Source organism: Cebus imitator, unplaced genomic scaffold (assembly GCF_001604975.1).
Source record: "Cebus imitator isolate Cc_AM_T3 unplaced genomic scaffold, Cebus_imitator-1.0 Scaffold40, whole genome shotgun sequence".
Lineage (NCBI taxonomy): Eukaryota > Metazoa > Chordata > Mammalia > Primates > Cebidae > Cebus > Cebus imitator.
In genome coordinates this window covers 8,557,483-8,574,075 of record NW_016107355.1, presented here as the reverse complement: position 1 = coordinate 8,574,075, position 16,593 = coordinate 8,557,483, and the positions used below count along the sequence as shown (strand labels likewise).

General features: G+C 32.2%; 1 protein-coding gene across 4 annotated transcripts in view; it reads right to left on the bottom strand.

Annotated features, from left to right (window-relative positions):
- PDGFC (platelet derived growth factor C) overlaps nt 1-16,593 on the bottom strand; it is a 212,763-nt gene that overhangs the window by 93,785 nt on the left and 102,385 nt on the right. Inside the window, exons 1-2 of one of the 4 annotated variants that reach the window (XM_017526032.2) lie at nt 10,454-10,455; nt 8,277-8,337 (exon numbers count right to left, since the gene is read on the bottom strand). The exons of 1 other annotated variant lie outside the window; for it this stretch is intronic. In XM_017526032.2, coding sequence (XP_017381521.1) covers nt 8,277-8,322 — 46 coding nt within the window. In that variant the 5' untranslated portion in view covers nt 8,323-8,337; nt 10,454-10,455. Of the gene's footprint in view, nt 1-8,057; nt 8,190-8,276; nt 8,338-10,453; nt 10,456-16,593 lie in introns of those variants that run through there. 2 more of the 4 variants (XM_017526031.2, XM_017526033.2) reach the window with 2 other exon arrangements.

Here is a 16,593-nt window from a genome sequence, read left to right as displayed (position 1 = left end):
GTGGGAGGGTCACTGAAGCCCAGGAGTTTGAGGCTGCAGTGAGCTGCGATGGCACCACTGCAGTCTAGCCTTGTTAACAACAGAGCGAAACTTTGCCTCAAAAATAAAATATAAAAAAAATTAAAAAGAAAGTAATGATCATTAATTCTTGAAACTTAAATTGATAAACTGTTTTCAAGTATTTCTTTTAACAATGAGTTTTCTCCTATTGTCCACAGTTTCTTCCAATAATCTACATATTTCAGAAGTACTTATAGTAAGTTTATATCAATAATCCTTCTGATTTGGACAACTAGTATTTTCAATGGATTATTTTTTCCAATCAGATTTATTAAAACCTAAGATCTACCCTATTTTGCTTCAAAACAAATGCCTTTTAGCGAAGGCATTTATTACAAATATAGCAGTGTTTGGCATATAATCTAGAAAACTACATGGCTATTAAAAGATCTGAATTCTATTTTTATATCTTCAGTCATAAAGCTCATGGCTAAAATATATATACTTAAGTTTGTGTTTACATTTCTTTCCCCTTATAATTCACTATTCAATTAGACTATAATTAAACATAATTTAAAGACTGAAAATCTGGGCCTTATTTGTGGTAAAAAAAAAAAAAAAAAAATTGTAAATTTTCTTTTAAGTTAAATTGCAGTTCCCAGAAAATTCACCTTAAAATGCAAAGAAGTTTGCCACCAAACACTTATGATTTGCAGATGGCTGTCAAAGTTTTATGTAAATCTCAAGCAACTAGGCCTATAATCAGAAGAAAGAAAAAGAAGCGACAAACATTAAGTCTACCAAATTCAGACTCTCTACTTATATTCTGCAGTTTTAACAGTCATTTTTTTTGAACATACAAGTTTACTAGTATTTTAGGGATGAGAAAAGTTGAGAATATTTTATTGAACATTTGTTTTTCCTATATCCAACAGACAATATACTCAAATTACCAAAGAAATAAAACAAACATTTATAGTCAAATCACTAAAATATGTATTACACGATCCTTGCATGCTTGTATACTTTAACAAGAATAAATGTTGTACATCTTAATGAGTTTGACATAAAAAATGAAAATATGTATAAATATTACATTAAAAAATTATGATTATAGACAATTTCAAATTACCATACCCAATGTCTCTTAAGGTAGAGGTACTGAACACTAAAATGAAGAAAAAAATATAAAAAAGGAAAAGAAGAGAGATCAGTGATGTAAATACTGTAAAATTGTTGACTATATGTGTATATATACAATTCAGTTATATAGAATCACTATATATCTGTAAGTAGCCAGTTTATCACTTAAAATCAAAGCAATTCTATAATGTTTACCATGTATTATATACTTTTGGTCCCTTTAAAGAAATATTATGGGTGAAAGAAGGTGGTAGTAAGAGAATCATAAAATGCAATTCAAATTATAATCCTTCAAAATGCTGCATTATTAATAAAGACAACACTGACAAGGAACTTTCTGGATAATATATAAGTCCTAAAAAATCATCCATGTCTTTATGCTAATGTTTTATGTTGATTTTAGCAGAAAACAAATGCCAGGATTAAAATTAGGTAAAAAGAAGTAGGTCTCTAACCTTGGTTTAGTTGGGCAGTTCTGGATTCTGCTGTTCTGTTTCAAGACTGTAGCAACGTGTCACCAGTAAACAGATATGCCTCACAAATGTACTGTGACATTTTGGATGTATTTGCTTGTGAATATGTGTTATTTTCAAACTACGTAAAAATGCATTTCTCTTAAAGTGAGATGCATCATCTTCCCATCCTCATTCAATACATTGATAATATACATATTCACCGATTTAATTTGTGCTTTGTTATGCTCACTATTTTGTCACCTGTGGTAATTTTTCTGTATCCTAATGTTGCTAGTTTGTTGATATAGCTATTTCCGCAACTGCTTTCAATCTCCTTAACTCTTAGTTAACAAAATTCACTTTTAACATTGTTAGTTAAAATTATCTCACACACACATGAACACATATATGTGTGTATATATACATTATATACATATATGTATATATACACACACACATATATACACATATGTGTCTATATATGTACATACATATGTGTAATATATATGTGTATATATATACACAAATACACATACACGTACACATACATACATTATATCCATATATAGTTTCACTGACTCCATGAGCTGGTATGCTTTTGTCTAGAAAATCCCGAGTAATTTCATCCTAATCTTATTTGATTCTTTAGAGACAAGCTACTTGAGGTCCACAGAGCAAACAAATCTCTCACCATCAATTTCAAACTATATAGAATTACTCCATTTGCATGCTTAATATTTTAAATTCTATTAATATAACAGTATGATAATGGGCTAGTGGGAAAACAAACTCTAGTTTTTGCTTTATCCTCATTTCTCATATCTTTAAAACAATAGCAAGATAAAACAACCAACAAAGATAGCGTTGGTTACCCCAAACTATTTACCAATTACACGAATGTTTACTAAGGAAAAGTAAAAAAAAAGTGATTGCTATCTTTGGTAAATCACAAAACTACTATAATTATTTAGAATATGTCCAATTGAGGCTCCTGAGCTTATCCCAGGAGATAATCATTTTATTCCTGAAAGAAAAAATAAACAAAAATTATATATTGAGAATCTGTTGTTTCAAGTACTGCTACAGGTGCTTAGTAGATCAGAAACAAAACGAAGCCCTGTCCTCTTCATGCGATAACCTCTAGGGCTCTAATTTGGTATCATTCCTAGACCAGCTGTACTAGTAAACAAGCCAGTATCAGATGTTACCTCTTTTGGAAGGCAACAGTCGATTCCTGGTGTACATTCCCTTTAGGAGTGAATATTTTAATCATAATGTATGAGTTCACTTTTCTACTACACTACAATTCCTAGAAGGTCAGATCTATTTACTGGAGCCCATAACCTGTTCTGGGTACATGGCACCACCTAATACATATTGATACTATAAAGGAACTTGGCATTATACAAACGTGGCAGAAAATAATTTAACATATTACTTCAAAATTTCACCCTTCAGTTCTGAACTTCCAGACACTGTACATAATAAAGATAATATGATTTACAGTTTATATGCCCCAACAGAGTCCCTTAGCTTACATGTGATGTCATACTCAAAGTTCATCCGTAATAACCTACAAACATATTTCAGCGGAAAGTGATAGGACTCAGAGTATACATTATTGAGATTTGCCATTTTCTTAATATATCTACTTATTTTGAAAATAAAACACATTTTATAATTTACCACACCTTGACAATGCCACAGTTACAGTCATTATTTTATCTAAACTGTAAAATATAATCCACTTGATAATAAAATCTGTTACTTTAGGCAAGCCACTTGATATCTTAGTTTATTTTTTAATATAAACTGGTGATAATCACAGGTTGACTTAAAGTTTAAATGAAATGATATTTGTATAAAATAATTACAAATCAATCTATAAGTAAATGGAAAAACATTGGCTATCATATTCTGTTTAACTTAAATAGAATGAGGGAGAAAATTTACCCACAAATGCTAGCTTTCCTGATGTCATCAAAAAAGAGGACATATGTAAGGTATAACACATCATTATCATCTGTATAGCCCTTCTGATTTTATGAAGGTCAAACTGATTAAGCAAGAAACAGTGATTTTTGGACAGTGATTTCAAATTTCTGATTTCCTTCTACAGCTTAATTAAGAAGGAGGAAAAGGAGCAATTTTGTAGAAATTTTAACATTTCTTTGACTTGATGCTGTCTTTAAAAAACAGTTTGAAATTCTCATGAATCTAACAAGAAGTACAGGAATTCAAATACTAGCCTCTTGTCTATGAGCTTTGGTAAGAAATGGGGGCCTGTGTTCAGGAAGTGCACAGCAAAGCTTCCATATGCAATGAAGGAATGTTAATACAGCGAGCATCTTCTCATCATCCCTCAACATCACTCTCAAGTAGCCAATGAATAAAGATTGAACTGACCCTACCTAAAAGTATTCCTGGAAAATCAATATAAGCCCATTTCCCTTACTGTGTGGATCACTCTGACAGACCGCCTTTTTTTCCAAAATTTGGGGACAAGACAGTTTTGGGTACAGAAGTGAGATTTTGAACTCCTGTAGCCACTTAGCCATCATAACGGATTCTAGCCTAATAAAAAGGCTGATTCACAAAAGCAGGCAGATACACAGTAATATAGAAAAATGGAGCTAGATCCCAGCTCAAGTCACACAATAAAATCACCCCAACTCTAGGCTTCTCAGTGTTGTGAGTAAATAAATAACATTTATTATTAAGCCAGTGAGAGTTAGAACTTTTTATACTTACAGCCAAAATAATAACATAGTGAATATATGTTTGGGATTACCTGGAATAGCCTTATTTAAGCCTGTTATCCTGATGTGATTATTATTGTGAATGCCACAATTTCTATCCCAATTTGCATCATAAAAGACTCAGCAGAGAGGATCTATAAAATTTTTCTAGCATCGAGGCATGTGCTATAGAAATGTAAATGATTTGACAACATGGTATTTTTCCCTTAAGGTAATGGTAAAAAATAGTCTTATTTTTGTTCTATACAATGGGATATGACATATTAAAATGAAGGCTCAATTATGGAAGAAAAATAAGCAATAATCTTCTTACCAATTATGAAACTGAATAAATGGCCAAGTTTATAAACACAGAATATCCTAAAAGCCTTTATTACATTCAATTAGTAATGAATATAATTGCATACACACACAATTACACACCTCACTATCGTGAAACATGTTTAGGCAATACTATAATTTTTTTTATTCTGTTCAATTGTACATTAAAGAGGCCATAACCAGAATGTGGAAGAAAAAAAATTAGGAGTAACTCATATTACAAAAGCAGCATTCACCTTAAAGATTCACTATTAATTTTTAAAAATATATAATCAACTCTCTTATTTGTTTTTTTTAGGTTTGGGTTAAAATGTATTTATTTAAACATTATCTTAATTTTTAAAATGTATGTTCTATTTTTTATTATACTTTAAGTTCTGGAGTACAAGAGAAGAATGTGCAGGTTTGTTACAAAGGTATACACGTGCCATGGTGACATGCAGCACTCATCAACCCATCATCTACATTAGATATTTCTCCTGATATTATCCCTCTTATAGTCCCCCACCCTCCAACAAGTCTTGGTGTGTGATATTCCCCTCCCTGTGTCCATGTGTTCTCACTGTTCTACTCCCACTTATGAGTGGGAACATGGGGTATTTGATTTTCTGTTCTTGTGTTAGTTTGCTGAAAATGATGGTTTCCAGCTTCATCCATGTCCCTGCAAAGGACATGAATGCAACCCTTTTAATGGCTGCATAGTATTCCCTGTGCCACATTTGCTTTATCCAGTCTATCACTGATGGGCATTTGGGTTGGTTCCAAGTCTTTGTTATTGTGAACAGAGCCACAATAGACATATGTTGTGCATATATCTTTATAGTAGAATTTGAATTAAAACTACCATTCAATATAGATAGTTCACATAAAATATTAGTTACTCTAAAATATTTTAAGCAGAATAATACATTTACATCTAATAATACTGTTGTGGCAAAAACTGGCTAATGTGATTTAGCATAAATTCACATTATATATGCTTTAAACAAAAAAGTTTAAGGAAAATATTTTCAATAAATAATTTCATCTGTTTTGGAGACTCAGCATCCGTCAATTTTCTATCTGTATTGGACATATAATTTACAACATTCAGAGCAGAATTTATAAGGAATTTAAAATATGGACAGTAGTTATTTATTACTTTGTGAGCATATAACATCTAAAGTATGGACATTTTGATAGTAAGATGTTTAAAATTTACCAATGAAAGCAGCAACAAAATGATAACCAAACCAAATTTATTAATAGAAAAAAATGCAAATAAGCCCATCAGTTTATGCATTTAATAAATATTTAAAAGATACTTAAAATTCTCTCTTTAAGCTCTGAATTGACCAAAACAAATGAATTCAAAAAATAAGAAAACAGAAATATATTTACTTTAGTCCTACTATATAAAGATTTATATATAAATGCTAAAAATTAGTCTTTACCACTTCCTGTTACGTTTTGCATTTTAGGTTCAAAAGTGAATGCATATCATATATATGTAATGAACCTAATCGAAAGCAAGAAAAATACTAAATTAGGTCACTTCTACACAAATCATGTTCTTCTATCTTATGTGATTAAATAATGTCAATAAGTGATAAGTGCTTACAATTCCATACACAATATTTGAAATTTAGAAGTTATATTTGTAGCGAGATCTATGGTTTCAGCAGTAATTCCACATAACTCTATCAGGTATAAATAAAGGGCAATTATCCTGGGACATGATTGCCCCTCATAGGCTAGCTTTAAACAAAATATGCTCATGAATGTCCTATCCATTCAGCCCTCCTAGGAAAATTACCTCCCACACACCACACTCCCCATCTGTAACAATTCTTGTGAATATTAAAGTGATGCAAATATATGAAGAATACAAACATTTGGTTTTTAAAGAAATTAAAACCATAAATTAATAATACAGTTTGGATAGTTTGTGGGAAGCTAGGTTGCTTAAATTTCTCAAAGCAAAGACATTTTTAATACTAATGACAATATCCAGTTGTGCTATGATTCCAACTCAGCACACATTATTTTTATTATCTAGCTGGTCCATAAAAAAAAAGCGTGAATAAGCTTGAACGTGAAGATTTTAAGTATCCTTTATTCTAGAATTGGCTTGACTATAACAATCAGCATAATTCTTCAGCAACAGCTGGCATTATGAGAACAGCTTTAAAATCGATCTGAAGATCAAGGGGCAGTGAGACTAAAAGAGGATTTGAAATAGAGGATGGAATCGATTTGAGCAGGCATATGCTTTTATTCAAAACAGGGACTGAACTGACTGTATGAGGTTCACCAGAAGTTCTGTTAGCAAGGTGAGATTATTCTTTAACACCCCATTATCATTAGTTCCTTCAACATTATTCAAAAATACCTACTCCCTTGTCCTCTGATCACAGGGCCAACTGTGAGGAGATATCTGTCAGACTGGACATTGTCAGATGTCACAAGAAGATCTGAGTGTCCTTCTTTATGGCATCTGCATTGTTTATATAAGTGTAATCTCCTACCCAGCAAAGGGACCAGCTGCATTTATGACCTTTGAGCAAGTGAACAGACATGTTGCAACACCATTTCCTTGACAATTCTTGCCCATGAAATCTAGTGTTCTAGTTGAAAACTCTCCATTATGTTCCTTATAAATCCATCCGTCCCTCTAAAAGAAATGTACCACTATCTCAAGAAAGAAAGCAAAGATATGAACAAACACCTGACGTGGGCACAGAGGAGAAAATTAACTGGAAAAAAATGTACAAATTATACTTATTTAATTGCAGCAACAGTAATAATATTGATTACATGACAAATGTCTTTTACTTCTATTCTCAAGAGTAAATATGGCTTTTTAAAGAAAGATATGCATAATGCATAATGTAAGACTTAAAATACAAAACTATTTAATATACATGATTTAAACTTACAGATCTATTGCTGTATAACCACATAAACCATCAAATGATTTATTTTATAGCAGCTATTACACTGCAATGTTTGATCACAGTGTAATAATCTTGTTAAAAGTAAACCAATGCAATTTCAAGTTTTTGAGGGAGAAGCAAAATACCAGTTTTAAAAAGAACTGATATCACTCTTACCAGTCAATTAATAAGAAACTTATTGAGTAATTCCTGCTCAATTAAAATAATTATAAAAAGAAGATGAAAAAATATAAGAAACACCAGAATAATAAATTACACCTTGAAAAACATACTTCTACTCTTTCTAAATCATGGTAATAGAAATAATTTGCCAGGTAAAACTATCTTTAACATGTCAGAGAATATACAGAAGTGGGAATATAGACATTTTTGCAGTTTAATGATTATTAGGAATATGAGTGAAAAAAGCACGAAGGCACTGGAATGACCGCATGGAAACTTACTAAGTGCAAAGACAGAAAGTAGTCCCATTATGCAAGGAAGGCATCCACGTCCACACTTGCTGATGTTGAAGAATCAGATATGAGTATTGTGTCACCTAAACAAATTCTCTTGCTCTAAGATGGTTCATTGTATCAACCTTAATTACATGAAAGAACAATAGAGTTTATGGTAAGAAAATTTTAAAATTCAGAGTAAATAAAAATATACGTTTCGCTTACCTTTTAAATGTTCTTTCTCCTCTTTTCTATGCCAGTCCAGATGCATGGATATAGTTCTTCCCTGCCAGTAGATGGAGATAGTAAAATTGAGTCTTTTGGCGACCTCAAATCCTAATCTAGGTGGTTCAGAATCTTCAATTTTGGATTTTTGAAGTTAAAAAAATTTTTTGAATGACTGGAAAGACACATAAGCTTGTAAAAATGACTATCTGAGTCATTCAAATGAACTTTTATTCACATACTAATCTTTAAGGGAGCGGGTCTTGGCTGGCATAGAAAAAAATAAAAGAAAGAGCATTATTTGGTAGGATTTATCCCCTTGACTCTTCGTTCTTCCCAGATCTTGCTCATTAACTTAACTAATTGCTATTATCTACACAAAATTGCAGGTTACTAGTCAGATACTTTTCATATACATTAGCTTTCAATGCTTTTTAATAACCTTGCAAAGTAGCAATTATTATCCCTTAACATCTTGTCCCAGAAACTATATATTTAAAAGTTCCATATGATGAGGTGACACTTGCTTGCCAAGGTTCTGTAGTCCTCCTGATGGTGAGTTAAAGACTTCTCAGATTTTGGCAGAATTAGTTTCTTCTTGCTATTGATAAAGGGCCCTTGGAGTTAGAAACTCATTTGCTAGTGTAAACATTGGTTTTGTTTTCTTTTGTTTCAAATTAATACAAGTCCTCCAACAGCTTTCCAGTAAGAAATTTTAGAGGCAAAGGTGCAAGCATTTTATAGAAATAAAGTAGATCATCTGAAATCAAACAGGTTTCATGAATAGAGCCACATGAAAGCGTTTGAGAATTGCACACTTAAGATCAAATTCATAGGGAAAAATATTAAAATTTGTGATTGCTGATAATTACTTATAGAAAACATAAAATTATTTTCATTTTCAAAGCGAACAGAAAGGCATGAATTACCTCTTGAAGATGATAAAGAGAATAAACTGAAGAACACTCAAAATTGAATTGAAAATTGATGAAACCATAAAATAATTCTTCCATTTTCTCACTCAGTTTGGTCAACCTATTGAATTTTAATTCAATGAAATCTATCTTTTATCACAGGCAAAGTCAAAGTTTTAATATTGTTTGTAATCATGGTCTGTGAGTTGATTTCAAGACCATACACTTTGAAAGAATGGACATTACACAACTAATCACAAAAGATTTATGCAAATTTAAGGGTGACATGATAAAAATAAAACTATTCTCTTTTATGGAGTCACCTTAATCACTTTGCTCAAGTGAATACAAACATATTTATATATCTCTCTTTTTTGAGACAGAGTCTCACTCTGTCACCCAGGCTGGAGTGTTGTGGCTCTTTTATTCTTTTGAGAATAAGGGAGAGTGATGTTACTAATTATGTCAAGGTAACAGACATAAATGGTGAATATCCACAGAAAATTGGACACTATATTTTTCCTAGTGACAACATTAACTTTCAATCTGAATCTTTTGAGTCTAAATACTCTTTTCTTTCTACTATATTACCCTATTCCAGGAAATTTTTCAACCTGATGTTTGCGTGATTAATTCACAAGTGTATATTTTCCTATTGCCCCTTTATTCAACTCAGCCCATTGAGTGCAACTTTTTGTTTTCATAAACTTGCCAATGGCTGTTACATTTACAGTCCTTTATCTCAAGATAGGTAAAACAACAGAAACAGTAACAATCCTAATAACTTTAAATAATAACTAATGTGATCCTAATAACTGTTTTACTGCTTTTTAATGGGTTACTATGGGGTGTTTCTAATATTAACAATGAAGTAGGAGACAACTTTATCAATTATTACAGATTTTTTGGATTCTGGCTTCATTCCACTCCATGAATTAGTATGGCTGACTACTTCTTAAATTCTACTTCAAATTATAAATATACTTCCAGAATTTGATACTCATTAAAAAGTGGCAAATTCCATATTAATTTAGAGAAGAGAAGAGATCATTTCAAATGTTTTTACTGATTAGGGCTAAAACATGAAAAAATGAATCTGTATTAAACATTTCATATCCCTCGCAATGAACTCGTCTTATATATATATTCATTTAATTATTTGATTACTTAATTTTTTAAAGTATCTGTGCATAATTTAATTAACAAAATTACATTTTTTTTTTGCNGTGGAGCCTTCACGTGCCCAAAATGAACTAACCAAACTTCTTGGTTCGAGGCATGTCATCTTTGCCGGCATATCCAGGGCTCACATGTATTTTACAGCTCCTAAAGCATAGCACAGTGCCTCACAGATAATAGGCACTCAATAAATATTTGCTGACTGGCTAAACAGCCTAAGAAAAAAGTTTATATTTCACCTGTAAACATATTTACAAATAAAGTTTGGTAGATAAAAAGGGTGTCATTGCTTACTGAAGGTCACTGTGTTAAGAATCAACTGAGATACTCCATAGTCTACAAAAAGACACCAGCAACTGATTACTATGTCATAAAATCTGTTTCTATGGAACAGAGTTATATTAAGTTCATACTTGGAATTAATTCATCAGGATGTATGAGGATCTCTGAAATAAAAGAAGCAACCTCAAACGTTCTTCAAAAAAGCATCATATACATGAAGAAATTATTTTCTCCTTTCTGAAGCCAAAAGTCAAATACTATTTTAAAAATAAAATATCACTTTCTTGGCTAGACTTGGGGGAAAAAGTATCTACTAATCAATAACAAATTTGAGATTTTTCTCTTCACAATTCCCTTCCTCACCACAATTCCAAGATGAAAACTTGTTTTAGGCGGCCTTATCTTTCTGTGCTGGGTGTGGGATTTGAAAGGTAATGTTTAGAACATTAGGTGTTGTGGTATGGCAGCACAATACAGTAGCACCATTATGACAAAGAGAGTGCCAGTAAGGATGACCTAGACACGAGAATATAATGATGAAGAAAGTTTCTGAGACAAAAACAAACTTCAACATGATTTGCTAAATAATGTCTATAATTCACTGTTCCTTTATAATTGCTCCAATTATAAAACCAGCCTTCAAAATTCCTCAAGTATGGTAAACTTCTAAACCAACTATTTAAAAACCAAAGCTATGTTTGATCCTTTTAAACCAATGGCTTGAGACAGTTTTGAGACTCTGATGAAAGGTATGGATGGTCAAATCAGAAAATTATATATCTATATCATCTAAAATTATATATACTCTCTGAGTCCATACAATAGAATATAATTTCAAAATATTCACCAGACCCCTAGAAGCCATCTATGAACCACTTTATCTATGAAATCAAGGTTAAAAGAACAGTTTCTCCAAAAATAACTTTTCCATTATGAAGCAAAACAACTGATAAGGTTTTCATTTTAGGATTAGAAGATACACGTGTGCATGCACAAACATACACACACACACACACACACACACACACGCAGATACACACACAAAGTGGTCTAGCATGAACATAGGGACAACATTTCATATACTTCCAATGCAACTCTATCAAAGTAGTTGATATACTCTCAGGAAAACTGTTTCTCCAATATATAATTTGGAATTATATATTGGAATTACTTAATAGGAATCACTAAATTACTTAATTTTTTAAAATGTTAACTTTTCTGGAGAAATTTTAAAAACCTTTTATCAGAAAATGTATATCAAAGAGAATACAGTAGATAACTCAATTGCACATCCTTAAAAGGATGAATTTAGTCTAATAGTTTTTAAGTGCAAATGTCAAAAGCCGTTAACAATTTCGGGGCACCTAGAATAAGCTAGAAACTGTTACCCACTCATGTGAACTATCTCAAAGCAACACTGTAAAAGATACTACCATTACCACTCTACCCATTAGAAAACTTCTAACTAGATTAAGAAAACAAAGAAAAAAACGTAATAAAAATTGTGAACCCCACCAGGGAGGAAGGTCCAAACTGCAGGCATAGATTGATGACAAAGCTGCTCCCTTCTCTGGCAACCGTAAACAGTATCCTTGGGGTGGCTTGTAGCAGGAGTTCACATATTTTAAAATGAGCAGTGATTCTCTTGAGCCGTGTATGTAGGCCGGGTAGCATAAAATAGATTTAATTTGATCCTAGTTCTTTTTTGACAAAATTGACAGTACTTCATTTAACAGAACACCATAAAGATTTCCTTTACTCTTTTTCTTTTAAACAGCAGAAAAAGTCCATTTGATCAGACAGAAAAGTAGTAGCAAACACACGGATTGCATATGTTGTATTTTTTGGTTCCTAAGGAATTGTTGAAACAACATAATTAAAATCTTTCACCAGACTTACTTTATTTTAATGAACATACTTCTACACAGTTACTGTGTCTGTGTGTGTGTGTGTGTGTGTGTGTGTGTGTGTTTAAGGTCTATCCTCTTAGCCAATTTCATTACATTATTGTAACTATTGTCCCCACGTGGTACATTAGGTCTCATTTCATCCTCACACTTTGTACACTTTGACCAATAGCATCAGACTTTCTATTTCATAAAGGACATTAAAGAAAGTTTAAAGAAACCAGTACTATCTATATTTAAGTGTTATATAGGTAATCTAATATTTTGCTTAATATTAACTAAAACAGTTTTTCCTTGACAGCAGTATAGTACATAGGTTCTCCTGTTTAATCCATTAGTGAGCACAGTACAGTAAATGTATGGTAAAATGGTACACAGTGAGTGCATCTCTAACATTCCTTGGAGTCAGGCTCATGTAATGTTCTGGAATCAGCATCACTTCTGTAGCTGCTACTGAGTGGTGTAAATGGGGTGGAGAAGACAATTAATAACTGGGATCGTCTTATTTTTCACTTACTCCTTTCCAAAAAAAGTATAATATAACAATGGAGTACATTATAAAATGTGCAGTATAATAAAAGTCCTTACAAAAAAGTTAAATTATAATTTTTTTAATATTTCATTTTAAATCATTAATCAATAATAAAATACTTTAACATGTATATTAAGCTGAAACCACATTCTAAGTAGATCTAGATTTTACAATTACATGTAAATAACGTAGTCAACAACCAACAAATACTCACTGACAGGGCATACAACCTGCAGCCAGGCCGATGCATTGAAGCCCTGGCCCTTTGCTCTACACATACCAGTGCAATCTACGTGAACGACAGAGCTCTAGGCAACAATGCCAGGTGACACTTCTTTCTCTTAAACTAGGTGACTTTTAAAAGCATGCAATCTGTTCACATTCACAGTCTTTAAGGTCTATTTTTGCTTCAGGAGATGTTGGTGATAGGTGATGGTCATGGTAGTGAAAGAGGTGTACAGAGAGCTATGTTAACATCATGACCAAAGCCAAGCGTACTCATCTGTCAATTCAAGTGCATTTATCTATCAATTCTCCCATACCCTGCTGTTACCTTGAGGAGAGCAGCAAGTCATCTAGAAAAAGATTAGAGAATTGAAAAATCAACACAATCTCATGAGAGTCACATTTTCAGTGACTTATTACTCCTGCTGTTTACAACTTGTGATAGTCACTAGGTTTCATACGTTTTCACATTAAAACTCATAAAACCGAAAATATAAAACCCAAAACAAAGGAGCTGATGGGAGTGCTAAGAATTTATGTAAGTATAAAAGAAAAATGTGGAAGATAGATTCAAATTCAAAAAAGACTAAATCTTTTTTTTTTTTTTTCAAGACAGAGTCTTGTTCTGTCGCCTGGGCTGCAGTACAGGGGACCGATGTTGGCTCACTGCAAACTCTGCCTCTCAGTTCAAGTGATTCTTGTGCCTCAGCCTCCCTAGTAGCTGGGATTACAGCTGTGCACCACCACACCCAGCTAATTTTTGTATTTTTAATAGAGAAGGGGTTTTACCATATTGGCCAGGCTGGTCTCACATTCCTGGCCTCAAGTGGTCCACCCACCTTGGCCTCCCAAAGTCCTGGGAATACAGGTGTGAGCCACGACACCCAGCCAAGACCAAATCACGTGATTCACTGACAAACATAATGTGATGTCAGGAAATTAAATAACTTTTTGACAAAATACACAGTATATTAAATCTTATGTCACTTATCTAAAAGTTTTAGTGACAATCATACCTGTAACCAAAAATAAAGGTAAGTATTTTGAAATTTCTAATGAAATATTTATGTAATGCAAAATTAATTGCTGAGTTGGAAACTAAATCTTTCACAGGTTACTTTAAAGTCGGATAAAATTTTAGTGCTAGGAAAATAAATTGTTCAGAAAACGAGTCCTGTGTAAACACCACTCTTTAAGGATTATCTGTCACCAACTTTTAAAACAGCAAAGAAAGGCTGAGTACATCTGCTAGAAGATCAACCTGGTGACGCTTTACTGTGAACAAAAACATCTTAGGAAAACCCAACGAGGATGTGTAAAAGCAATTCTCCCAAAATTCGAAGCATGCTATTTTTTAGTACAACTTAAAAAGTAAGCAATACACACATTTTCAACTGTTTTCTGTTATAAGAGGAAACTGTTATAACAGTTTTCTATCAGTGAACCACCTGCTAGTTCTTAACTGATCTTTTAATGGCTGTATTTTGTTGTGTGGTATGGCACCAGTTCTTATTTCCTTTACTACCTTAGATATTCTACAGGACTGTATCATTTTCTACCTGAAGCTGGTTCTTCTTCAAGATTCTAACCTGTACTCTTTCTATAATCATAAACCCTTGGTGTTCTCAAGTGCTTTCATAAACATATGCTCTTTACATCTATAGCAATAGCTCAGAACTCTTTTCCAAACCAAAAACCACATTCTGAAATGTCTCAAATTCAGTATATCCTACTCCAAACTCATGATCAGTTTATGAACTCTAGTGTCTCCTCTACATTAGTTTCTAATTTCAATCAGTGAAATCACTACTTCAAAATCTGGTATTTTTTTTTTTATTTGAACTTCTGTTGATGAAAGGATCTTCAATTTAATATGATTAGGTTTTGAATAAAAATGATCCTAGCATATGAATAATGCTTCTTACATAGTTACTGTTGTATTCACAATTGTCTTCAACATGGATTATTTAGCTTTCTCATACACTAATCTTCGTCTTCTCTAAGAAGACCAGTTTTCCAGCCCCTCAGTGCAACAGAGTTTTGTAATCTTTAATTAACACTACATTTGTGTACCACTTGGACATATCTATAAATAAAATAAATTTCCTATAATAAAATGAATACTGATAATTTCATACTTTCTTGAAGAATCAGCTGAGGAAATAAAAATATTCTACCAAATATGCCTATTTGTGTCTTTTTAAATTAAACTTTTTGGTGAACAAGATTGAGAATAAGACTGGTTCTGATTTGCCTTTACTCTTTAAGCACTGTAATGGCTTTTGTCACACACAAACATTTAATACACTCAAATTATGAGTATTTCATATCTAACTTAAGAAAATAGAACTTTCATAATGTCAAAAAGATATTCTTGTATATTTAACTCCCAAACTTAAAAATATGCAGCTTTTGTTTATGGTATATGTATTTTCCCATATTGACAGGTAATATTCTAAATGTCACTTATTGTAACGTTCAGACTTTCCCCATTCTCTGTTTCATGTATCACAATGAAAACTAAGAAAGCTAAGATCATGGTTAGTAGCCAGCGAATAAATTAGGAATCCACTTAACGGAAGTGATTCAGTTGCTTCTCCACTTCCTGTCTCTATCATGTCTTCTTCCTTTCAATTCTTTCTATATAACACTTAAACAAATTTATTCTCTTATTAGCTTAATATGATTTTTTTCCTTCTCCTCCCACCTCTTACCCATGTATTGCATTCAGAGGAATTTCATTAGAAGTAAACCTTAAAGTGTTCAAAACAGACAATATTTCACAGTGTTATAAAACCACAAGGCTGAAGCGAATTTAAGGAGACATTTTTTGTCTTAAGTCTTGAATGAAAAGATGAGAACCTGACATATTATTATCTCCTACTTCATAAAGAGTTTGCTTTATTCTGTTTCTATGAAATTAACTCTTCTCCATAATCTTCCTGGGCAAAGTATTATCCCTGTTGTATTTAAATGGATTTTATTCTCCTCACCTATAAATAAATTAATATTACAAAGATACTTCCACAAGGCTTATTAATCCAAATTTATTTAATACGAAATACAGGATGAGTGCTTCCAAAGAATGCTCAACCCTAAGCAGTTGATACATAAACACCACAGAAGATTAAAAATCCTTTTAGCACACAGCCATTTCCTAAAAGTAACTAAGTGACTTTCTCACCAATACATGTTCACACAGGTTTCCAAAGTGGGAAATCAATTATCATGTAATTTTTTTGTATACTATGTCTTGCTGTAGATAGAGGACCAAAAAA